Genomic DNA, 27586 nt, shown 5'->3' with positions numbered 1-27586 from the left:
TTTTGTTTTTGTTTGGACCTCTTCTCTATAACATTCTTTCCCTTAGTGATTGCATCAAGTTTCATGGCTTTAAATTTCATCTGTAAGCTGATGACTCCAAATGTGTACTTCCATCTTGGGGCCTGTCTTTTAGCTCCATACTTGTACATTCAGTTACCTAGTTGGCGTCATCACATGAAGGTCTGCAAGGCATCTCAAACTCGTCTTCAAAATTGAACCCCTGTCTTCCTTCCTCATATTTGCTCCTCCCTAACCTTTTCCCAGATAAACAAATGACAACTTCATCCTTCCAGTTGCTCAGAGTAGTCATCCCTGACTTTTTGTTTCTTGTATCGCATATCTAGCTTGTTAGCAAATCATGTTGATTCTACCCTCTATATATTCTACCGTCAGATTCTATATCCAGAATCTGAACGAATTCTCATGGTCTTTGTCATTACTACCATATTTCAGACCACCATCATCTGTGACCTAGATTATTGAAACAGACTTCTAACTGATCTTCCTGTTTCTTCCCATCCCTCTTTCCTACCCGAGTCTAGCCTCTGCATAGATGCATAAGTGATTTTAAGGTGGAGGTTTAAAAAAGAAATTAAATCATGTCACTGGTGCTCAGAACCTTTAATAGCCTCCCAACTCAGAGTTAAAGCTGAACGTTTTACAGTGACCCACAAAACCTTACATTCTCAGCTCTTTGCTTTCTTTGACCGTATCTCCTACTGCTTGTTATCATTCTGCTTTAGCTGCTTCTTTAAACCACTCTAGCTACTCCCCTGCCCTTGCTTTTGCTGTTTTATGTCTCTGAAATGGTCCTCTTTGAACCATCATATGACTTATTCCCTTACTTTCTAAATGATGGAAATGCCTGTCACTTTTCCCAGGGAGACCTTCTCTGACTAACTTACTATTTTAAAATTGTAAATCATCACCCCTACTAGCACTGTTTCATTTTTGTTCATAGTAATAGTCATCATTTAGCATACATTCTATATGCTTTATTCTTTGCTAATTGTCTCTATTAACATTATAGTATATTTTTTTTCAGTTTCTTTTTTTTTTTCCTTTCTTTTTTTAATAAAATTGAAGTAAAATGGTATGGTGTTAAGAGTGGTTGCCTCTGGATAGTGGGGTTATGAATAGCTTTTATTCTGTTTTTCTATATTTCCTAGCTTTTCTTCAATAACTATGTATTAAATAAAATTATAATTGTGATAAAAATTATATTCAGAAATGCACATGTGTTTTAAATTTTATAATCTTAAACATGATTTCTCATTTAAAAACAACCCAAAAATGGGGCTTCTCTGGTAGTCCAGTGGTTGGGAGTCTGCCTGTCAATGCAGGGAACATGAGTTCAGTCCTTGGTCCCAGAAGATCCCACATTCTGCAGGGCAACTAAGCCCAGGTGCCACAACTACTGAGTCCACGCTCTAGAGACTGCAAGCTGCAACTACTGAAACCTGCATCCCTAGATCCTATGCTCTACAAGGGAAGCCACTATAATGAGAAGCCTATGCACCATAATGAAGAGTAGTCCCTGCTTGCTGCAACTAGAGAAAGCCCATGCGTAGTAATGAAGACCTAGTGCAGCCCAAAATAATAAGTTAATTAATTAATTAAAATACATTAAATACAAAAATAGATACATTTATGAATTGAATTCCCCTTTGTGATTAAAAAAGTTAAAGTATAATGAGGATAATAAAGGTTTTAGTGTTTCTTCAAAATTAATAAAATCATACTATTTCATCTTTTATTGTCTCATTCCTGTAGATCCTAGATCAGCATATTTACCAGCCAGATAGTAAATATATTAGGCTTTGCAGACCATATGGCCTCTATTGCAGACTGAGTGACTTCACTTTCACTTTTCACTTTCATGCCTTGGAGAAGGAAATGGCAATCCACTCCAATGTTCTTGCCTGGAGAATCCTGGTGGGCTGCTGTCTATGGGGTCACACAGAGTCAGACACGACTGAAGCGACTTAGCAGCAGCAGCAACTACTTTGCTATGGTGCAAAGCAACCATAGCCAGTTTAAGGTGACTGTGTGCCAATAAAACTTTATTTACATAAACAAGCAGGAAGCTGGATTTGGTGTGTGGGCTATAATTTGGAGGCTTCTGCTATAGATTGTGGATTAAGCTTTCTGATGCAAGCTCCTATAACTCAGAAATGAATATATAAGTGTGCTACCTGAGCACTGGTTTCTTTACTGTTCATCAGCTCTTAATGGATAATATTAATAGGTATTTTTTGTTTGATTTAAGCTTTGTAGTCTTTAGAAGGTTTGTGCTTCCAAACAAGAAAACTAAATAAATGAGTTCTAATATCTATAATGATTATTTGCTTTTGATTTGAGTTTAAAATTTATTCAAGTCATATTCATCTGATCCTTCATCTTCATCTCAGTGGAAGGTATTCATTATGTTTATTTGGAATTTTTATTTTTTTTAAATTATTAATTTGGCCATGCTGAATGACTTATAGAATTTTAGTTCCCCAACCAGAAATTGAACCCAGAATATGGCAGTGAAAGCACTGAGTCCTAACCACTGGACTGCCAGGAAATTCCCTATTGGAGATTTTTAAAACTCATGGGCATGCTCAAGACCCTGGTTTGATTTTCAGTCTTTCTGTGTCCTAGACATCAGGAACGCAGTTAACTTTTCCCTTATTCTCTTCTGAGGATGTATAAAATACTGAGAGTTAGAGTTTGAGAATCCTACATGACTAAGACCATCTGTGGTTTATCTAGGATAGTAGTCATACTTCAAATTGGCAACTCAATTTATATTTTTAAATCTTTTTTCCACAATGATACATACAGACATTTGACTTATGTTATCTATGTACATGAAAATGATTTAGATTTAAAAATGCCAAAATTTCCATTGTATTTCATTGCAGTTAAGAATTTAAAATGTTAAAACCCAAATACTTATAACTTCCTAGTTACCAATTTTTAGATTTTCTTTTGATGTCTTTTTTGGATAAACTATAAAAATTTTATGTTGTTACTATATAAGCATATATTCAGCAGATTTATAATGGTTTAACTAGTAGTGACTTTGTGTTTTCTGCATTAAAAGCAGTGAAATAATAATCTTTAAGTGTTATATTGAATAATTTTTAAATAATTGTCTTTAGGACTAAAATATTTCATCCTAAATTAAATGACTGACTTTACAGTTTTTAGATATTTTAATTTTTAATAAGATACCCATTAATCTAGGAAATTTAAATAACTAATTTCTTGAAACTGAAATTAACTTGGAACATGAAAGGTTTCTATTTTAATTAGAATTTTTTTTCCAGTTTTGTCCATCAACTAAAGGCACAACCAGATACCTCACTTCTACTGGTGCTGATGGAACAATCTGTTTCTGGCAATGGCATGTGAAAACAATGAAGTTTAAGTAAGTTTAGAATTTGGCTAAAATTTTTATGAAAAGAATGTTCATTTTTCTTTATCATCTTGAGAGATTCTTGATAGTTCATGTATTAAATATGTAAATTATGTGTGCATGGGTGTGTGTGTACACATTCATACTGACTTCAATTGGATGTTAGAGATTTTAGAGTAAATTTTTTATGAAACCAATGTTGAAGACACTATACACAAAATTTTAATAAGGAGTATTTGTTTCATTTCTTATTGTGATAAGAACACCTTGAACTTTTTTTTGTGATGGTAGTAAGTAACATGGTAACTTACTTGTAAAGCTAAAATAACAATACTGATAGCATAAAGTATGTTTGTAAGTTTAAATGCATTTTTAACTTCAATAGTGGAAATAGTACCTATTGACTACTTCAGTTTTGTGCTTTCTATAATATTGATGATAAATCTGTCAATGTCTAGCAGTGTGCTAAAATTCTTGTGCTTTAAAAGAACATGATGAAAAATAAAACATTCTTACTTTTCTCTTAGAGATCGCCCAGTGAAATTTACTGAGAGATCTAGACCTGGAGTTCAGATATCTTGTTCATCTTTCAGTTCTGGTATGTATAAAAATTTAGTGTTTTGAGTACCTAAAATATTGTTATAAGAGATTTTTTCAGTTTTGTGGAGAAAAATGCATATGTTCGAGAATTAATAGACACATACTAAAAATGTGAGCCATGTTATAATAGACCTTTGTGGATTCTAATTAACATATAATAGAATTTCAGTTTTTTTGTTATTTACAATTAATGAGTTTTTATGTAACAATGAATTTAGTTGGTAAAAAGTACAGCCTTCCCCTAACATTCATACACAATTCAACATGAAAATCCTACCCTGACTTTTCAGAAAACATGTACTGTGGCTCCATATAGAAGACCCGTTCTCAGTATGTAAACAGTGCTTTTCTACTGCTATTAAGAATTGTATGCTAATTAACCTTCTATTTTTTGGTCATAAAATATAGCATTAAATTTACCATTTTAAGAAACATTTTCTAAGTGTACAGTTCTGTGGTATTAAGTACGTTCACATTGTTCTGCATACATTACCACCATCCATCTCTAGAATTTTTTTCATTATCCCAAAAGCTGCTGAGTTTTCACCCTTAACCACTATAGCCACTAAACAGAGAATTGTAAATATAGATTATTTTATAAATAATTGTGGAACATTATGTTTTTATAAGATATAAAGCAATGAATCCCTCAAGGCTTTTAGTGTTTATGATCCAAAGACCTATATTTGGTTTAAAAGTTGTGTTTTTATTGGGTGAGTGATATAGTTGTTCCTTAAATAGTCCTCTTGTTTTTCTTGAATTTTACTTATTTTTGTCTGAAATATTAATATGCCTTTAATAGTTAGAAGATAACCTTGTGTTTGTTGAAGACTTTTTTATTAATAAGGTAAAGTATAACTAAGGAAGCAATCAGAGGGTTTTTAAAAGTTTCTTGGTATAGTTTTCTTAAATGTTTGTTTATTTTTTAAACCTCTAGGTGGTATGTTCATTACAACAGGTAGCACTGACCATGTGATTAGAATATATTATTTGGGTTCTGAGATCCCTGAGAAAATTGCTGAATTAGAGTCACATACGGTAAGAACAAAATGAAAAACTTAAATATCATGCTTTCTTTTTAAACACCCATGGAAAGCTGCTTTTATTTCTTCTTTGCTGATCTCTAATATAGATTTGTCCTGAAACCTGTATGGTAAAATGTCTCTTTAGTGGTAAAGATTGGTATGAAATTCTGAATTTAGTATGCTTATAGTATTTAAGACAACTTCTGACTATATGAGAAGGGAAAAATATATATTACAGTAATAATTTATTAAAAAAATCATCTTTTAGCCTGCTTTATTAATCATGTAAGTGTTTGTTACTTTGAAGTCTACTTATTAAAAGACATATTAAGGTACATCTTAGGAAAACAATTCTTTTCACTGAACTTAGCTCATTGGTCTTAGTTTGATTGTTTTCAGAATGCCATCAGACTCCTGAAATCTAATCCCACTTAATTGTCAACAACAGCCTTCCATACAGGGAACAGTTTTATACTAGGGTGACAGCCATTGGTGCCTGGGACTTTTCTTCTCAAGCTGTCTCCACTGTTGTGTGACATTTACAAGAAATTTTGGAGCCATTATTGTTTATTTATATCCCTGTATACCTTTTATTTCTTCCTCCTCTTTATTTCCTTACCTTCTTCTCCAGACTGTTGTTTGCTATTGAATACGGGAGTATTTGTTTCAACTCACTGTAGATCTCGTGTTCCTCATTGTCAAAGCTATATAGTCTGCATCTGAAAGTACCCAGCTTTACAAGTCTTACTATTACTGTTCCTACTACTTTTGATGCTTAATTGATTTGGAATAGTATTAGTACATATCAGTAAAACACAAAATTTCCCTGAAGGATAACTTTTAAAAAAAGATACTTTGTGAGTTCCAGAATCACTCAGGTTCCTGAAATTTGAGTAAAACAGAGACCCCTGTTAGAAACTTTTCCTTGAACTTTTGGAAACAGCCTCCTGCTTTTGTCTTATCATATGAACATAATTGGATAGTCAGCTTATGAAGAGTTACTGAACCAAGCTGAGCTCTCACCTTGGTGTAACTTATTCCTAGATACTAAAATCCTGGAATATTATTTCAATTGTGAAATACAAAAACTTAGGAAATATATAACAATCTCAATCTTGAGACTATCCAGTGGGAAAAATCCACTTGTGCTAGAGCACACAAAGGAGGCATCTTTACAGTTACCACCCAGGCAAGGTGTGTATACAGTGGGGCAAATTTATTGAGAACTGAGAAAAGAGGAAATAATAAATGGGAAATAATTGAGGGGGAGAAAATGAAGAAAAATTGATTGGTAGAGGGTTTTTTTGCAGAGGCCCAGATAAAAAAAAGTCAAAAAACTTAAAACATTCCCTGTTGAAATTAGTGGCAGCTGTTAGTCATTGAAACTAAGACGTCCTTTCATAACATCTAAAACCAGTTACTGGAACTGGCAGTGAGAGTCCTAAATCTATCAGATAAAAATACTCAGTGAAATCATGGAACAGTGTGAATCACAGATATGTCTGAACACATGAAGATGGTTTAATGTGTTTTTAAGATGAAAAAATAACTAAATATGAAGACATTTAGTATCTGAGCTTTTTATTAAAATTTAAGTACAAATAAAAAAATAAAATTAAAAGAAATTAAGTTCAAATGTAGTTCAATAATTGTGGTTTGTGAAAATGTTTACTACATTTGAAGGTACATTACTATAGCATAATCACTACATTACACATTATATTTGTAATAAGTGTAGTTTAGTCATAAAGGAAGATTCAAACAACAGTATCTAAATTAAGATACCTAAAGACCATCAAATGAATTCATTGTAAAATAATTAAATAGACCATGTGAGAAACAGCAAATGACTGATTTGTTTTCTGAAATTAAAAAAAAGTTAAGTGAAAAATTTAATTCAACTACTATTAAATGAATTATTTTAAAGTGGCATTTTAGTGTGTTGTTTTATTATGGGGAATATAATAAACTGACACCTATTCAGAACTATCTTGTCTCTTGAGATTATGGTTTAGAAACAGATTTGCTTATATTTAGAAACAAGTTTGTCTCAAATTACTGCTGATAACTATTCCTCCTTAGTTAATAATTTCAGTCTTCATTAATTTTTTTAAAGAAAATTGGAGATTTTTTTAAAGAAAATTATAACGTTAAAAAATCTACTTAATGAAACTTTTGCGTGTGAATTTGAGGGAAAGAGTACTTTACTAATTTTTAAAATAATTCTAATCACAAACCTTTTGTTTTATGTCTTAGGACAAAGTTGTTGCTGTTCAGTTCTGTAACAATGGAGACAGGTAATTATGTAGTACCTATCTGTATAAACAGATATTTCACATATTTTACCTCTATGTCTTCAGAAAAAGCTACTTCTACTATAGATGTTTTATTTCTGTCTAGTTAATTAAACTGAAAGCTGTTGTCAATTTTTGATGACATTCTCATCCCAGATCTTCTTTTTTTTTTCCCACAGCATTGTTCATTTATTGTTTTTCCTCTTTTTTCTTGCCTGTGATTTCATTTTCTTTCTTTTTTTTTAAATTTTATTTATTTTTTCCCAATTATTTTTATTAGTTGGAGGCTAATTACCTTACAATATTGTAGTGGTTTTTGCCATACATTGACATGAATCAGCCATGGATTTACATGTGTTCCCCATCCCAAACCCCCCTCCCACCTCCCTCCCCATCCCATCCCTCTGGGTCTTCCCAGTGCACCAGCCCTGAGCACCCATCTCATGCATCCAGCCTGGGCTGGTGATCTGTTTCACCCTTGATAGTATACTTGTTTCAATGCTGTTCTCTATGAACATCCCACCCTCGCCTTCTCCCACAGAGTCTAAAAGTCTGTTCTGTACATCTGTGTCTCTTTTTCTGCTTTGCATATAGGGTTATCATTACCATCTTTCTAAATTCCATATATATGCGTTAGTATACTGTATTGGTGTTTAACTTTCTGGCTTACTTCACTCTGTTTAATGGGTTCCAGTTTCATCCATCTCATTAGAACTGATTCAAATGAATTCTTTTTAATGGCTGAGTAATATTCCATTGTGTATATGTACCATAGCTTCCTTATCCATTCGTCTGCTGATGGGCATCTAGGTTGCTTCCATGTCCTGGCTATTATAAACAGTGCTGCGATGAACATTGGGGTGCACGTGTCTCTTTCAAATCTTGTTTCCTTGGTGTGTATGCCCAGAAGTGGGATTGTTGGGTCACATGGCAGTTCTATTTCCAGTTTTTTGACTCATCTCCACACTGTTCTCCATAGTGGCTGTACTAGTTTGCATTCCCACCAACAGTGTAAGAGGGTTCCCTTTTCTCCACACCCTCTCCAGCATTTATTGCTTTTAGACTTTTGGATAGCAGCCATTCTGACTGGTGTGATGGTACCTCATTGAGGTTTTGATTTGCATTTCTCTGATAATGAGTGATGTGGAGCATCTTTTCATGTGTTTGTTAGCCATCTGTATGTCTTCTTTGGAGAAATGTCTCTTTAGATCTTTGGCCCATTGTTTGATTGGGTCATTTAATTTTCTGGAATTGAGCTGCAGTAGTTGCTTGTGTATTTTTGAGATTAATCCTTTGTCTATTTCTTCATTTGCTATTATTTTCTCCCATTCTGAAGGCTGTCTTTTCACCTTGCTTATAGTTTCAAACCTAGAAATATATCTACAAAATACAGTTGACCTTTGAAAAACATAGGTTTGAACTGTGCAGGTCCACTTATGCATGCTTTTTTTAAATAAATATATTAGAAATCTTTTTGTAGATTTGTGATGATTTGAAAAAAACTCAGACAAATCACATAGCTTAGAAATATTGAAAATATTAAGAGAAAGATATGTCATGAATGCATAAAATATATGTAGATATATGTATAACACATAAGATATGGGGTTTTCCATCTTTGCTGGGACGTGGGATCTTCCATCTCCATTGTGGCATGCAAACTCTAGTTGCAGCATCTGGAAAAACACTATAAATCAGTGTGTGTATGTGTGTGTGTGTGTGTGTGGTAAGTCGCTTCAGTCATGTTCAATTCTTTGGGACCTATGGACTGTAGCCCGCCAGGCTTCTCGTCCGTGGGATCCTCCAAGCAAGAATACTGGAGTGGATTGCTATGCCCTCCTCCAAGAGATCTTCCTTTGTACTGTAATTCTATTCCCTGTAGTGGGAATATATAAATGTATGTGTCTATATAAAGTCTGAAAGAATAGAAACTAAGTTATGGATAGTAGTAGGTTATAGGTTATAGTTAATAGGTTAACAAATCTATTTTTATTTAGTTTTATTGAGATGTATTCCACATAAAATTCAGTGTTTTAAGTATATTCCCAGGGCTGTGCAGCCTTTACTATGATCACTTTTATTTTTTAATTAAAATATTTTTAATTTATAAGATTATATTAATTTCAGGTATAAAAGATGGTGATTCAATATTTTTATAGATTATGCTCCATTTAAAGTTATTATAAAGTAATCCCTATATTTCTCCATGCTTTACTCTTATATCCTTATTGCTTATCTGTTTTATACATAATAGTTTGCATTTCTTAACCCCATATTCCTAGAACATTGTCATCACCCCCAAAAGAATTCCCATATCCATACCCTTTAGCTTTCAAGTTCCCATCTTTCTACATCCCTACCCTCAGCTCTGAACAACCATTAATCCAGTTTTTATTTTTGCCGATTTGCCTATTCTGGACATTTCATATAAATGGAATCATGCAGTATTTGGTCTTTTGCGACTTTTTTTCCTTAGCATGATGTTTTCAAGATTCACCCATGTTGAAGCATGTATAAGAATTTGATTTCTTTTTTATGGCTGTCAAGAATTCGATTGTATGGCTATACAGTATGTTTATCCATCTATCAGTTGATCAACATTTGGGTTGTCATCACTTTTAGAATATAATGAATAATACAATGAACACTTGTATACATGTTTTTCTGTGGACTTAGGTTTTCATTGCTCTTGTATACTTATAAAGGAGTAGAATTGTTGAGTCATGTGGTACTGTTTATCATTTTGAGGAACTGCCAAACTGCTTCCCAAAGTGTACCATTTTCATTATCCACAGAAGTGTATGAGGTTGAATGTATTACTTTTATAATTAGAAAAGAAGTGATTTCCATTCTAGAGAAAGGGAATAAGAATATTTTAACTGTTCCTTTGCAGTTTAAGATTTGTTAGTGGAAGTAGAGATGGAACAGCAAGAATTTGGCAATATCAGCAACAAGAATGGAAGAGTATAGTACTAGATATGGCTACGAAAATGACTGGGTAAGATTGGATGTTAGATATTTTAGTGATTCTCATATATTATAGTATCTTTTACATTATTGTGTTCTATTTAATAATGATAATAAATATCTTTTTAATTTGGAGTTAATTGTTAGAAATTTGTATCTGTGTTTAGTCTCTTAAGAGCATTGTCTTTAACCGTTGATTGACAGATTGGATGATAGGAACATATCTGACTCATTCAAACTTCTGGTCTTTTGTGATCCAAAGATCTCTGTGCTTTACTAATGCTTATAGAATCATTCTCTGCCCTAGTTTTCTATAAGTCATTTTTATATTTATTTATACTAGACAACTTTGGGGGTTGTCTGTATTAAATGTCATCTTTTTTTAAGATATTTCTCTGACTTACTGAGAATACCTTTTTGTTGCATATTGTTAGCATTCCTACTCAACATTATAAATACAGTTAATCAGAATTACATTTCATCATCTTCACTGTTAACTGGAAGATACATAATTACTGCTTTAGGATACAACAGGTTCTTTAGGGTATGATCCTGAAATTAATTATTTTCCCATTAATAACAATATAGAATCAACTTTGTAGTCATAGTCAGCTACTGATAATGTCATTTGATTAAATCAATTAACTGAATTTCTTACTGCTTTTTTGTATAATACCTATTTTAGTTTCAAAAAATGAATATTTAAAGGAAATAAAGTGTCCATTTAATTATGTTTTCTTCATATTTTCTGGTAGCCAACCTGACCTTGTATTTTACTTTTCAAGGTATCTGAAGATTCCTTTCTAACTTCACTGTTTTATTGCTCCCATTTAACTAACTATAAAATTTTTGTCATTTTGTGTTTTCTTTCCTCCCTAAAATAAGACTATAGATGTTGCCCTACGTGATATTAATACTTTTATTATTTTATTTCAAGTGTAGTTAAAGACAAAGTTTAGGAGTTTTTTATCTAAAAAGTTGCATGCTTCTAGGGAGATTTTCTTCATAATTTGCTCTTTAGATACACCTTTGTTCAATATCTATTAGCCCTGAAATTATTTTGTTTAGGAACAATTTGTCATCTGGAGAAGACAAGGTCACTAAACTTAAGGTGACTATGGTGGCCTGGGATCGATATGACACCACAGTTATTACTGCAGTGAACAATTTCCTTTTAAAAGTATGGAATTCTATCACAGGCCAACTTCTTCATACTTTATCCGTAAGTATTCTGTTTTTGGAATAATTAAAAATGATCTAAATGGGCATTATTCTAGAAGACAGGAAATTTAAGTGTTCTACTTTGCTTTCTATGGCTTAATATTCCTTGGAGAATTATTAAAAGTTCCTTTGTTGACATATCTACAAAATAAGGATGGCACATGGTGTAGTATGAAAATTTTTCAGGATCTTTTCCCATATTTATTTACTCATTATGTTATCATGTGCAGTCAAGGGTATATAAGTTATTTGTTCATAGCATGAGTTGGGATTTTTTGGTGTTTTTAAGGGAAGAGCTGGCTTTATTTAACCCAGTATATACAAAATAATAGCTTTTCAACATGATATAAGAAATATTAATGAAATTGTTGACATTTTTTTCATACTAAATCTTTGAGATATAGTGTGTATTTTAAGTTTATAGACTATCTCAGTTTCCATTAGCCACATTTCAGATGCTTAGTAGCCACATGTAGCCAGTGGCTACTGGTCTTTATCTCTAAAAATCACAACTTCAAAGGCCATTTGTAGTCATTGTTTTTATAAAATCCATGTAAAACTCTGTCTTAATTAGTATCTTAATTTACAGTTCTGTTCAATGGTACTCTTCCCCTGGGCTGATTCATGGGTCATCTTTCCAGTGAATTTTACTGAAGAAATTTTAAAACAGACTATTTTTAGTCCTTATAACAGTTAAATCTGCTTAGATTTGGTATAGAATTTATATTTTATATGTTAAGAATTTGTGTACCAGAGTCTTACTAGGGTGTGAAGTTCTTCAATTCAACAAATACTTACTGAATATCCATTGTTCCAGCCACTGAGATAGCTTTAAATAGTAGATTAAAGAGTCCCTATCCTCCTGGAGTTTATAGCCTATTAAATAAAACAAAGAAACAAGCATTTAATCAAGTAAATGCTAAGAAGAGCAAAATGCAAGTTTCTGCTAGGATAACCAAACCTGGTCTGGAAGGGTCAGAGAAAGCTTCCTGAGAAGGTGAAGCTTGTGTTAAGATTTGTAAGATAGGTAAAAATTTCCCAGCTCTCATCCTAAATGTCACCTCCTTGACAAGGCATTCCTTGAGCAAACAATCTTGGGTAGCCTCCCAGTCATCATCTTGCTTTATTTTCATCGTAGTGTTGATCACTATCTAGTATTTTCTTACTGTATTTTTTGTTTGTTTATTTTCTGTCTCAGCATGGTAGGGGATCAATACATATTTGGTAAATTACATGTGTGAAGAGGTTGAAAGTTCCGTCCAAGAAGAGGGAAAAGCATGTACAAAGGTCTTGAGGTAGAAAGGAGGTGAAAGCCAGTTTTTTGGCTAAAGCACAGAGAGCAGAAAGAGCATCACCTGATAGGAGGAGAAATAGGCAGGGGCCAGACCATGCAAGGTCTTGTAGGATCTATCCTGAGACCAGTAGGTACCATGAAAAAGTTTAAAAGCAAAGGAATAGCATGTGAATTTTGTTTTTGAAAACTGCCTCCTAACTGTAGCAACAGAGTAGAGAGAATAGATTGGAATGAGATAAGGATGACTCCGAGTATACTGTAGGATTCTATGATAGGGTGGGCCTTAATGATAATTTGGATTTGTATCATAGTGGTGGAGATAGAGGTGTGCTTAATAATTAAAAATAGGGCAGATGATAAATCTTAAGATATTACTTAATCTGACTAGGTTTTGTTTCCCATGACCAAGGATCAAAAATGGAACCCCCTATTTAAAAGTCTCTCTTCCCTAATGTACACTAATGTAGTTGTATCATTATCATTTGACTTTAACAGAGTAATTTTACTGCTTACTGATTAGGAACCTGAGAAAGTATTTACTATATCAAATTGGATATTCAGTAAGAGATTTTGTTATGACGGATAATTTTTTTGATAATCACTGGGAAAAAAGAGTGTTTTGTTGGTATTTATTGAAATGGATTTTACCTCTTCATCTTCCACTTTTCATTTTGAGTCATTCTGAAGTTACTTTTTAATAAGCTACATGTTTAACATAATGGTAGTAGGGCAGGATAGTCTTCTATTTTTTATGCAATGATTTGGGGTAAAATGCCCTTTTTAAGTTCACAACATGTGATTATTTCTGGAAGCTCCTGATGTGTAATATGCTGATATGTTCCTAAGTGAAATGCAATTTCAGGATGTCCCACATGCTTCTCTAAAACTTGGAGCCTGTACTCTAGCCAGGAATTAACAAAAATGAACAGTGATCTAAATTAGCTGTTGACAAACTTTTTCTTTAAGAGGCCAGATAGTAAATATTTTAGGCTTTGCAGGCCACATATGGTCTCTGTTGAATATTCTTTCGTTTTTTACCACCTTTTAAAAAATGTAAAAATCATTCCTTAGGCTCTCTGTTCAGAAACATTGGGGAGCTAGTTGGCCTAAAGTTTCCAGACTCCTGATCTAAAGTCTGTAGAGATGCTGATATTGATTTATTGTGGGGGAAATATAGGAACATTGATTTTCAAACTTATTTTTTAGCAGCATATCCATTTTTCAGGTAGAATATTAAATGAAACCTTCAACTATAAAGTAGATAAAGGTAGAAAAGACAAACTATAATTTGTTGTTTGAACATATCATAGGTCCTCCTATGATACAATATGAATATCAGTGAGTACTGGATGAAGAATAATGAAGGTTTGTCTGTTATTACTGTGTCAGAATTGGGTGTTAATAAGAGATTTTGTTTGTCACATATTCTGTGACCTTTTAATAGCAAAGTCCTCGGAATATGAATTCCACTTCAGGGGCCTGAATTTGGATTGTATTTCAAATACCTTTCAGGTTTTCTGTCTATTGAATATTTTATGAAGTAAAAGTGAAAGTCACTCAGTTGTGTCTGACTCTTTGAGACCCCTTGGACTATATAGTCCCTGGAATTCTCCAGGCCAGAATACTGGAGTAGGGAAGATCTCCAGGGGATCTTCCTAATCCAGGGATTGAACCCAGGTCTCCCACATTGCAGGTAGATTCTTTACCAGCTGAGCCACAAGGGATGCCCAGGAATACTGGAGTAGATAGCTTATCCCTTCTCCAGTGGATCTTCCCAACCCAGGAATTGAACCGGGGTCTCCTGAATTGCAGAGGAATTCTTTACCAACTGAACTATCAAGAAAGCCATATTTTATGAAGTCAGCATTTAAACATATAAGGAACTCTGACAACTATTTCTTGTAGTGTCCATGTTTGTAAATGCTGTTAAATTTGCATATATGAATTCATCTGAATCAGATTGATAGGATATCCTGAGATCTTTTAACCAAATAAGACAGATATTCAATGTTGATTTTCATTTTTAATATTGATTTTATCACAGGGACATGATGATGAAGTATTTGTTTTGGAAGCACATCCATTTGATCAAAGGATCATACTTTCAGCAGGTCATGATGGGAACATTTTTATTTGGGACCTTGACCGGGGGACCAAAATTCGGAATTATTTTAACATGGTAAGGGAAATCTATGCTTGTGAAAGTCTCTCAGTCATGTCCGACTCTTTGCAACCCCATGTTCTATACAGTTCATGGAGTTCTCCAGGCTAGAATACTGGAGTGGGGTAACCTTTTCCTTCTCCAGGGGATCTTCCCAATCCGAGGATTGAACCTGGGTCTCCTGCATTGCAGGCAGGTTCTTTACCAGTTAAGCCACAAGGGAAGGTCAATCTATGCTTAGTTGATATAAAAGCAGACTATGATAATTGGGTAAAGTATACTTAATGCCAAGGAACCTCTTGCCCTCTGATTAAATCCATGTAATAACTTAGAGAATGACTCAAGATCTGAGAGTAAGACCAATTGAGAATTACGCCTTTCAGGGTGTCTCTGTTTTGTGGTGTTAACATTTTCCAAATTCTGTTTCCCAGCTCTTAGTTCTAGAAACTCAAATTGAATAAGCATTTGAATTTAACACTAAACAAAATTACAAAAAAGTTAACGTTTAAAGTATAATCCTAATGAATGAATCACAACAGTGACTGCATTGTATCTGTCTCTTGTAAATCCTGTATAGTTTAGTTAGTAATCAGGAAGTTGTTTGTCACACATGGAATTGGAGATGTGGATACTCCTAAGATATATTTCATACAAACAATGGAAAAATATGGTGAAGTATCTCTTCTCCCAGTTGAACACCCTCCTATGGTGATGGGAATACTCATATTTCCCATATTTATTGTTCCTTTCTGAAAAATAGTTCTAACTAAATATTTCTAAATTGTTGGCCTTTGAGCTACCTTTTATAGGCTTTATACAGATTCATAGTGTTAATAATAACCCTTTGTCTTTTGTCAGTGAGATTGATTTGTGTGCTTTGATTTTAGGATGGTTCTTTTAAAGTTTGATGTGAAAAAAAAAGTTTGATTTGCAGTTTAAATAATATCTTGACTTTCCTGAAATAGCACCTTTGTCAATTTGGTTGTGTTTAGGTCTTTTTTATCCTCCTCAGTCATTCATGCAGTCCTTCTTCAGTTAGGGCATTGCTAGTAATGGTTGATGCAATACATTGCATGTTGAATCTCCCTGATTTCTTTCAGAGTTTTACCATTGCAGTAGGATTCTGGCTAGAGAAATCAGAGAGTACATTGGAATGTTGAGGTATCACACAATCCACGATATTAGCAAGCAGAAGCTACTAACTACTTATTATTTGAAAATTACCTCCTAAGGTGACTTAAAGTGACTTCTAAATTTCAGATTGAAGGCCAAGGCCATGGTGCAGTGTTTGACTGTAAATTTTCACCAGATGGAAACCATTTTGCCTGCACTGATTCGCATGGGCATTTGCTGCTTTTTGGATTTGGATGCAGTAAATACTATGAAAAGGTTAGTATACTTAATTGTTGTTATAGATTGTGATTTTTGATAGTATCATTCATACATCTTATTTGAAGCTTTACGGTTAACAAGGGTCACTATGTTTCAATAGATATAAAATAACGAAGTCACTTTTTTTTGGTAAAATTTTTTATCACTGCCAGAATATAAGGCTTGGCAGTTCAAATTACTATTAAGATGTAGGGTGATGTAGATATAAAAATTCATTGGAAAATACTCTTGCTTAGTACATATTCTCTCTCTGTACTACATTTTAGGTATAATGAGAGAATAACTTGACCAGGTTACATCCTTTGCTTATCCTAATTTAGGAATAAACAGCTCATTGCTGAATGTTTATTTTACCTATTATTGATCTTGTTGATCTTGTCAAAATACTTTGGAAGCTAATTTAATTGGTTTCTTTTATTTTATTAGCTGTGAGTTTAGGATAGATGATAGAATCTTGGGGTTGGAAAAGAACTAAAATCTTTGAGTTCATCTTGATACTTAATCACCTTTGTGTATTTCATACATTGATATTTACCTGTCTCACCATTTATATTATACTCTGCCTATTCTTGTTTGAATAAAAACAAGCAAGAAAAATAGTTATTAAAGTTTGTATGCTTTTTGCAACTTAAAAATAACTAACTTTATCTACTACATTGTTGTTTTGCTTCTTCTTATCCTAATTGGAGAAATATGTTAGGGAAGGGCCAGAAAATAATATATATTATAGGGTTTTGTGGAGAAAAATAGGATTATGATCTAGGTGATTCACTTCTATCTAGGGAGAACACGTGACAATAAAGGAGTTAATAGATAATGCAAAAATTGTCTGATTTGAAAAACAAACATGATCTAGGAATGAAAATAAATGCTTGTTAATAAATTTTCTGTGCACATTAAATACTAAAAGTCTATCATAAAGATTCCAGATCAGATGTTCTTCCATACTGATTATCGACCTCTTATCCGTGATGCCAACAACTATGTATTGGATGAACAAACCCAACAAGCTCCTCATCTCATGCCTCCACCATTCTTGGTGGATGTTGATGGAAATCCTCATCCCACAAAATTTCAAAGACTGGTACCAGGACGGGAAAATTGTAAAGATGAACAGCTTATACCACAGCTGGGATATGTGGCTAATGGTATGTTATCAACAGAATTAAATTTAAAACATTTTGTAAAGTATTAAACTTACTGTTCTCTCTGTAATATATCCCCATGCTGAACTATGTAGTAGGTTATAATATATTTTACCTGAAAATGAAAAGTGTTAGTTGCTCAGTCATGTCCAACTCTTTGTGACCCCATGGACTATTGCCCACCAGGCTCCTCTGTCTATGGAATTTTCCAGGCAAGAATACTGTAGTGGGTTGCCATTCCCTTCTCCAGGGGATCTTCCCAACACGGGTTTAGCTAGCAGATTTTTTACATCTGAGCCGCCAGGGGAGCCCCATATTTTACTTTTTCAGTGGCATAGAACTTTTTACCTTTTAATGTACTTTTTTGCATTGTTTATCTCATCTGGACACAGATAAATGGATTAGGGCAAACAAGAGTATACTCAAGCAGAGAATGTATTGACCTACTTCCTTAGAAACCTGAACATGTCTATGATTGTGATGCTTTTAGTATTGATTTTTAGTCATAATTTAAGCTGGTTTAAAACTCAACATTCAGAAAACTAAGATCATGGCATATGGTTCCATCACTTCATGGGAAATAGATGGGGAAACAATGGAAACAGTGACAGACTTTATTTTCTTGGGCTCCAGAATCACTGCAGACAGGAACTGCAGCCATGAAATGAAAAGATGCTTGCTTCTTGGAAGGAAAGCTATGACAAACCTAGAAAGCACATTAAAAAGCAGAGACATTACTTTGCCGACAAAGGTCCATATAGTCAAAGCTATGGTTTTTCCAGTAGTCATGTATAGATGTGAGAGTTGAACTGTAAAAGGAGACCGAGTGCTGAAGAATTGATACTTTTGAACTGTGGGGTTGGAGAAGACTCCCTTGAGAGTCCCTTGGACTGCAAGGAGATCAAATGATTCCATTCTAAAGGAAATCAGTCCTGAATATTCATTGGAAGGACCGATGCTGAAGCTCCAATACTTTGGCCGTCTGATGTGAAGGACCTACTCGTTGGAAGAAACCCTGATGCTGGGAAAGTTTGAGGGTAGGAGAAGAGGGCGACAGAAGATGAGGTGGTTCGATGGCATCACTGACTCAATGGACATGAATTTGAGCAAACTCCAGGAGATGGTGAAGGACAGGGAAGTCTATGCTTCCTGCAATCCTTGTGGGTGCAATCCATGGGTTTGCAAAGAGTCAGACATGACTGAGTGACTGAAAAACAAAAGTGACTAAATTTACTAACTTTAATGTGTCAAGCTTTTTATAATTGGTGAAATTCTACTGCTCTTACTATTGGTATTTTGAGAGTACATAGTTAATGGACTGAAGAAGAGGAAATTTAAAGAACTATAAACTGGAAGGTGGCTGTTTACCCACCCTCATGTTTGAAATGTAAAGAATCATTGAGTGTTGGGGAGGAGAATGCTGTGTTTAAATAACAATAGTATTGGTGGATATTGAACACGCAGTGATGAGTGTGATGTTTGATGGGAGCATAGTAGAAAAAGACATTAAAAAACAACTCTTTTGGTTGACATGTTTCCCTTAGGTATACTGCCTCCATCCCACCCTGACACCAGAATGCCTTCATATGTTAGTTTGTTACTTGTAGGTTTTCTTCTAAGTATGAGACAATGAGTTATTTATGTGCAAATGGAATTTTATATCCTTACTTGCAAATTAAGACTTGACCTTTATAGAATGAAGTGTCACATATGCTTTTTATATTCTCTCATAAAGATTTGTACAGCAATGAAATGGTGTTAAACATGTGATAATAGTTACTTTATTGAGGCCACATTTAATTAAACAAGGGGGAAATGTATGAATATTAAATAGGAGGTAGAGCTGAAAACATATAAATTTAAAAGTCTATAGTTTATCATATTTTGTTTCCTGTAAGATTGATCACTTGGCTACTCTTAATAGATACCATTTATTCTGACTAGAAGACAAGATGAAAAACAGGTCTAAGATGTAGTTAAGAGTTTTAATCATAAATGAGTGTTGAATTTTGTCAAAGGCTTTCTCTGCATCTATTGAGATAATCATATGTTTTTTATTTTTCAATTTGTTAATGTGGTGTATTACGTTGATCGATTTGCGGATGTTAAAGAATCCTTGCATTCCTGGGATAAAGCCCACTTGGTCATGGTGTATGATTTTTTTAATATGTTGTTGGATTCTGTTTGCTAGAATTTTGTTAAGGATTTTTGCATCTATGTTCATCAGTGATATTGGCCTGTAGTTTTCTTTTTTTGTGGCATCTTTGTCTGGTTTTGGAATTAGGGTGATGGTGGCCTCATAGAATGAGTTTGGAAGTTTACCTTCTTCTGCAATTTTCTGGAAGAGTTTGAGTAAGATAGGTGTTAGCTCTTCTCTAAATTTTTGGTAGAATTCAGCTGTGAAGCCATCTGGTCCTGGGCTTTTGTTTGCTGGAAGATTTCTGATTACAGTTTCGATTTCCTTGCTTGTGATGTGTCTGTTAAGATCTTCTATTTCTTCCTGGTTCAGTTTTGGAAAGTTATACTTTTCTAAGAATTTGTCCATTTCATCCAAGTTGTCCATTTTATTGGCATAGAGCTGCTGGTAGTAAAACTCTCCAGAAAGCAGGAATAGAAGGAACATACCTCAACATAATAAAAGCTATATATGACAAACCCACAGCAAGCATCACCCTCAATGGTGAAAAATTGAAAGCATTTCCTCTGAAATCAGGAACAAGACAAGGATGCCCACTCTCACCACTACTATTCAACATAGTGTTGGAAGTTTTGGCCACAGCAATCAGAGCAGAAAAAGACATAAAAGGAATCCAGATAGGAAAAGAAGAAGTGAAACTCTCGCTGTTTGCAGATGACATGATCCTCTACATAGAAAACCCTAAAGACTCTACCAGAAAATTACTAGAGCTAATTAATGAATATAGTAAAGTTGCAGGATATAAAATTAACACACAGAAATCCCTTGCATTCCTATACACTAACAATGAAAAAACAGAAAGAGAAATTAAGGAAACAATACCATTCACCATTGCAACAAAAAGAATAAAATACTTAGGAGTATATCTACCTAAAGAAACAAAAGACCTATACATAGAAAACTATAAAACACTGATGAAAGAAATCAAAGAGGACACAAACAGTTGGAGAAACATACCGTGTTCATGGATTGGAAGAATCAATATTGTCAAAATGGCTATTCTACCCAAAGCAATCTATAGATTCAATGCAATCCCTATCAAGCTACCAACGGTATTTTTCACAGAACTAGAACAAATAATTTCACAATTTGTATGGAAATACAAAAAACCTCGAATAGCCAAAGTAATCTTGAGAAAGAAGAATGGAACTGGAGGAATCAACCTGCCTGACTTCAGACTCTACTACAAAGCCACAGTCATCAAGACAGTATGGTACTGGCACAAAGACAGAAATATAGATCAATGGAACAGAATAGAAAGCCCAGAGATAAATCCACGAACCTATGGACAGCTTATCTTTGACAAAGGAGGCAAGGATATACAATGGAAAAAAGACAATCTCTTTAACAAGTGGTGCTGGGAAAACTGGTTAACCACTTGTAAAAGAATGAAACTAGAACACTTCCTAACACCATACACAAAAATAAACTCAAAATGGATTAAAGATCTAAATGTAAGACCAGAAACTATAAAACTCCTAGAGGAGAACATAGGCAAAACACTCTCCGACATAAATCACAGCAAGATCTTCTATGACCCACCTCCCAAAATATTGGAAATAAAAGCAAAAATAAACAAATGGGACCTAATGAAAATTAAAAGCTTTTGCACAACAAAGGAAACTATAAGTAAGGTGAAAAGACAGCCCTCAGATTGGGAGAAAATAATAACAAATGAGGAAACAGACAAAGGATTAATCTCAAAAATATACAAGCAACTCCTGAAGCTCAATTCCAGAAAAATAAACGACCCAATCAAAAAATGGGCCAAAGAACTAAACAGACATTTCTCCAAAGAAGACATACAGATGGCTAACAAACACATGAAAAGATGCTCAACATCACTCATCATCAGAGAAATGCAAATCAAAACCACAATGAGGTACCATTACACGCCAGTCAGGATGGCTGCTATCCAAAAGTCTACAAGCAATAAATGCTGGAGAGGGTGTGGAGAAAAGGGAACCCTCTTACACTGCTGGTGGGAATGCAAACTAGTACAGCCACTATGGAAAACAGTGTGGAGATTTCTTAAAAAACTGGAAATAGAACTGCCATATGACCCAGCAATACCACTTCTGGGCATACACACTGAGGAATCCAGATCTGAAAGAGACACGTGCACCCCAATGTTCATCGCAGCACTGTTTATAATAGCCAGGACATGGAAGCAACCTAGATGCCCATCAGCAGATGAATGGATAAGGAAGCTGTGGTACATATACACCATGGAATATTACTCAGCCGTTAAAAAGAATTCATTTGAATCAGTTCTAATGAGATGGATGAAACTGGAGCCCATTATACAGAGTGAAGTAAGTCAGAAAGATAAAGAACATTACAGTATACTAACACATATATACGGAATTTAGATAGATGGTGGCGATAACCCTATATGCAAAACAGAAAAAGAGACACAGAAATACAGAACAGACTTTTGAACTCTGGGGGAGAACGTGAGGGTGGGATGTTTTGAAAGAACAGCATGTATATTATCTATGGTGAAACGGACCACCAGCCCAGGTGGGATACATGAGTCAGGTGCTCGGGCCTGGTGCACTGGGAGGACCCTGAGGAGTCGGGGGGGGAGGGAGGTGGGAGGGGGGATCGGGATGGGGAATACATGTAACTATATGGCTGATTCATGTCAATGTATGACAAAACCCACTGAAATGTTGTAAAGTGATTGGCCTCCAACTAATAAAATAATATTAAAAAAAAAAAAAAAAAAAAAAAGATGTAGTTAAGAAAGAAAAAGAACATAGAAATAAATAAAATTTTCATTTGGACGTAATAATTGAATTTCATTATAAGAAATAATTTTTATACTCAAATGTATGAAAAGTGAAAATGAATGTTGCTCAGTCATGTCCGACTCTTTGCGACCCCATGGACTATATGGTCCATGGAATTCTCCAGGCCAGAATCCTGGAGTGGGTAAACCTTTTACTTCTCCAGGGGATCTTCCCAACCCAGAGGTGAAACCCAGGTCTCCCGAATTGCAGGCAAATGCTTTACCAGCTGAGCCACAAGGGAAGTCCAAGAATACTGGAGTGGGTAGCCTATCCATTCTCCAGGGGAATCTTCCCGACCCAGGAATCAAACCAGGGCCTCCTGCATTGCAGGCGGATTCTTTACCAGCTGAGTTATCAGGGAAACCCTCACATCTGTCTACTGAGATGTTATCAAAAGAGACAATATATTAAAGACCATAATTTTGATTTCTTTCAGAAAGGAAGTTCTCATGAAAGATGCAAAGCATTTTCAGTGTTGAACTTATTAAAACCTTACTCAAATATTTACTCCTAACTTTTAGCTTCAGAGGAACCTGATGGGCTTCAGTCCATAGGATCACAAAGAGTCAGACATGACTGGGCAAATGAGCATGCACACAAGAATATTCCATAGAGAAAATTCATTCTTAATAATTTAATCACTTTTTTCCCCCTGTAAGATGAGAAGGTCCTCATCAAAATGTCTAATTTGGGGACATTGGTTAAGTTAAACGCACAAGCTGACGTACTTAAAAGTTCTTTAAAAATATTTTGTTTGCTATGTGCTTTATTTTCATTTTAATCCTTTAAAAACTATTTGTCTAGCAACTTATAGATTGACCTTGATTTTACTCTACTTATGGTATACAAAAATGTAAATAATTTTGTGGCTTTATATCTTTGGTCTGATTTAGGTGATGGTGAAGTAGTAGAACAGGTAATTGGGCAACAAACCAATGATCAAGATGAGAGCATTCTTGATGGAATAATCAGGGAGTTACAAAGAGAACAAGATCTGAGGCTAATTAATGAAGGAGATGCTCCACATTTTCCAATTAATAGATCATATTCTGCTAATGGTGGTAAGTATGTATATATTTGTAAAAGATATGATGAATGTATTTTATTTTATCTGTACCAAATAATTACACATGAGGAACATTTTAGATTTTTAAATAAAAGCAACATTTTGTTAAAGTTTTGATATCAAATACACCAAAGTGCCATGATCTCATTATCATTTGAGAGTAAAATGATATAGCATGTTCTAAGGAATACAGACTGTGTATTTTAATATACTATTTTCTTTTAACTTAGTAATATATTTGTAGTCTTGTTCTAATAAGCAAGGTGCTATAACAAGTCCAGTCCCTTCTAGGGGAACCAACCTATAAAGTTTTCAAAATTAAAATCACTTTAAATTTTAAAATTACTTTCAGAAATATTTGCTCTCATTTGTTGAAAAAGTGGGCTTCCCTGGTGGCTCAGATGGTAAAGAGTGAAAATAGCAACATATCATCTGTCTCTCTTGAATTTACAAAAACACACTGGCAGACAACAAGCCCTCTTCTTAGGGAATACAGTTTCTTAATCGACTCTCACAAGTTTGATCTCATAGTATTATTCTAATCTATTGTAGGTCTTCCTTCACTTTACATTAAATGTGTTTATGCATCTGAGTTTTATATAATCTTAGGCTATGTTAGTTTTATTTTTGTTAAGAACTGTTCAACTTTAAAAATGCATCCTCTTATGGGATTTTGGCACATGTTTCTTTTTATGTTTATATAATTGCAGTCATTGATTTGGGTAGTGTAGCATTTTGGAGTCCACAGAAATGTGATCTAAATTTGAGGTGATTCACAGGATGGCATCACCGACTCGATGGGCATGAGTTTGAGTAAACTACGGGAATTGGTGATGGACAGGGAGGCCTGGCGTGCTGCGATTCATGGGGTCGCAAAGAGTCGGACACGACTGAGCGACTGAACTGAACTGAAGTGAACAGGGTCTTTTACTCACTCTCTGATTTGTTTGGTATCCCATAAAATTAAAATTAAAATATTACTTGTTCATGTCATATGGAGCACCTATCTCATAAAACTTTCCTTAACCTGGAATAAGATAAGACATGGACTGATGACCCTATATGTCCAAGCCTTTTGTTCCTAAGACATAAAACTTTCTTAGAAAACCCTGATTTAGAGATCAGTAACTTCATTACTAGGTTTACATGAATAGATTTGAATGCTGTTAAGCAAAGAAATTCAATTGTCTTCTCTTTACAGTGTTCATTTGTTTTGAGTTTTTTCTGAGGCATACTTTAATAGTTTAGTGTTTCAGTTTCCATTTTTGTTTCATTTGCAAATAGAACAAAATAATCAGAGACCTTTGTGGAGGATTAAAAAGAAAAGTAACATTTCTATTACTTATTTCCCTTTTCTTTCCTTCCTTACCAATTTTGAAACTGAAATTTTGATAGTTTAAATTTTTTTTATAATTTTATTTTTTATTTTATTGTATTATTTTTAAATCTTTGGCTGCCCTGGATCTTCAATGCTGCATGAGGGCTTTTCTCTAGTTGTAGCAAGCAGGGACCCCTACTCATTGCAGTGCACGGACTGCTCATTGCACTGGATTCTCTTTGTTGCAGAGCACAGCCTCTAGGTGAGCAGGCTTCAGTAATTGCCACGTGTGGGCTCAGTAGCGGTTTTGGGCTGTAGAGCATGGACTCAGTAGCTGTGCACAGTTTCTCCTTTTTCCTTCAGCTATTTTTTTTAATAAATTATATTTATGTTGTTTATTTGTTTATTTATTTATTCTTGGCTGCACTAAGTCTTCATTGCTTTGCTTGAGTTTTCTCTAGTTGCAGCGAGTAGGGACTACTCTTTGTTACAGTGTTCAGGCTTCTCATTGCTATGGCTTCTCTTGTTGCAGAGCATGGACTTATAGGCACAAGAGTTTCAATAAAACTGTGGCCCACAGGCTCAATAGTCATGGCTTATGGGTTTAGTTGTCCCACAGCATATGGAATCTTCTGTACCAGGGATAGAACCCATGTCCCCTGCATTTGCAGGCTGATTCCCAAACACTGGACCACACAGGAAGTCCTATAATTTTTTTCTTCCTATTTTTGGAAAGCTTATTGGGGTTTTATTCAGAAACCTTTTAATGGGCTAAAGGTAGAATTTAGATTAGAAAGCTGCTTTCTGAACTAGTACTAAGAACATGTATTAATCTCCCAGATATATTAAATACGCTTTTTGTATTTACTGAGCGTTTAGTAGATGACAGAATGTGAAAGTACTTTGAAAAAAATTAAAAGAGCTATAGAGACAATAAACATTTATTGAGTGCCTGCTTTATTTATAAGACTATAAGGACCATAAAGGGGATACAGAAAATAAAGGAACAGCAATATTGTCTAGCAGTATTATCTTTGAATCTCTTATTTTATTTAGAGCTCTGATCTGGAAAAGTTTGGTGTCTTTCTTTGCGCAGAGTGTGGAGCATTCCTTTGTTTTTGTTTTAGCTTTGAGAAATCCAGATATGGACATATCTTCTTCCCCAAATGTTGGACTGCGACGTAGTGGTCAGATTGAAGGTGTCCGACAAATGCATAACAATGCTCCTAGAAGCCAGATGGCCACTGAACGAGATCTCATGGCATGGAGCAGAAGAGTGGTAGTCAATGAACTAAATAATGGGGTTAGCAGGTGAGTCAACATGGTTACATTCATAAGAACATTGAGAGTTTTCTTTTTTAGTAAATAAATTAAAATGTACTATGTTAGGCTAATAACTAAGTTTTTTTTTTTTTAATTTAGCTGAGTCATGCATTAATCTTTCCACATTCTTCTATTGGTTCTTTCCATAACAACTATTTAAAGATTATCTTAAATTTTCTTAGCTTGTTGCTAAATGATTTGGGGAATAATGAAAAGTGAAAAACATGATCTCTGTCTTCTTTGAGTTTACAGTCTAGGTTAGAAGATAAGAAAAAATAGTATTAAGTAAGAACATGAGGCCAAATGTGAGTAAATATGTCAGTGATACATGGACCCAAAAATTCAACAGTGGTTCTGAGGATACTCAGAATTGGAACAGTTTGGGAGTGCAGTACAGATATATAGTAGAGCCCAGTGCATAGTGTAGTTTATAAATATATTTAAGTAGACTTCTTTGGATGAAAAGTTTTCATTAGGATGGATTTCAAACTTGGAATCCCTATCTTTATTTGTAAACCTTAACATTTACTATAATATTGACTTCAAATAATGCACAACAACTGGAAATAGATTTGGAAAAGAGAAAGCACATTGACAGAGGACCTATAAAATCCATTTAAATCATGATATCTTCCCAGTAGACCTTTTCATAAGCTGAGCCAACAAGTAGCAAAATTAATTTGGTTTCACCTTATTATTTCTTTAGCAGTAATAAGAAAAAGGGAGACATGGCTAATTTATGAACTGCATGCTACCCTCTGGCAGTAGAACAATTTAATGCAATTCTCCGCTCAAGGTGTTAAAAATAGAATTGAAAGCATGGACTCAGATATTTGTATGCCAATATTTATTGTAGCATTATTCATAACACCTGAATGGTAGAAACGATTCAAAATATATGTCAGTGGATGAATAGATAAATAAAATGTGATAGATCTGATACAGTGCCTGAAGTACTATGGATACAGGTTCATAGCATTGTACAGGAGGCGGTGATCAAAACCATCCACAAGAAAAATAAATGCAACAAGGCAAAATGGTTGCTGAAGAGGCATTAACATACAGCTGAGAAAAGAGACCTGAAAGGCAAAGGAGGAAAGGAAAGATATACCCAGCTGAATGTAGTTCCAGAAAATAGCAAGGAGAGGTAAGAAAACCTTCCTAAGTGATCAATGCAAAGAAAAAGAGGAAAACAGTAGAATGGGAAAGACTAGAGATCTCTTCAAGAAAATTAGAGATACCAAAGGAACATTTCATGCAAAGATGGGCATAATAAAGGACAGAAACAGTATGGACCTAACAGAAGCAGAAGATATTAAGAAGAGGTGGCAAGATTACACAGAAAAACTGTACAAAAAGATCTTAATGACCCATATAACCAC

The 27586-nt window shown here is 34.3% G+C and overlaps 1 protein-coding gene across 2 annotated transcripts in view; it reads left to right on the top strand.

Moving 5' to 3' along the window:
- The window catches only part of BRWD3 (bromodomain and WD repeat domain containing 3), a 139315-nt gene that overhangs the window by 51549 nt on the left and 60180 nt on the right, over positions 1-27586 (top strand). For both annotated transcript variants that reach the window (XM_065916561.1, XM_065916562.1), the window contains 11 exons: positions 3318-3418; positions 3934-4004; positions 4944-5044; positions 7288-7328; positions 10219-10323; positions 11361-11514; positions 14852-14986; positions 16229-16357; positions 17283-17508; positions 23391-23558; positions 26009-26192. In XM_065916561.1, coding sequence (XP_065772633.1) covers positions 3318-3418; positions 3934-4004; positions 4944-5044; positions 7288-7328; positions 10219-10323; positions 11361-11514; positions 14852-14986; positions 16229-16357; positions 17283-17508; positions 23391-23558; positions 26009-26192 — 1415 coding nt within the window. The remainder of the gene's footprint in view (positions 1-3317; positions 3419-3933; positions 4005-4943; positions 5045-7287; positions 7329-10218; positions 10324-11360; positions 11515-14851; positions 14987-16228; positions 16358-17282; positions 17509-23390; positions 23559-26008; positions 26193-27586) is intronic.

Source organism: Muntiacus reevesi, chromosome X (genome assembly GCF_963930625.1).
Source record: "Muntiacus reevesi chromosome X, mMunRee1.1, whole genome shotgun sequence".
Classification (NCBI taxonomy): Eukaryota; Metazoa; Chordata; class Mammalia; order Artiodactyla; family Cervidae; genus Muntiacus; species Muntiacus reevesi.
The sequence above is the reverse complement of the archived record's forward strand: the minus strand, read 5'-3'. Positions and strand labels throughout refer to the sequence as shown.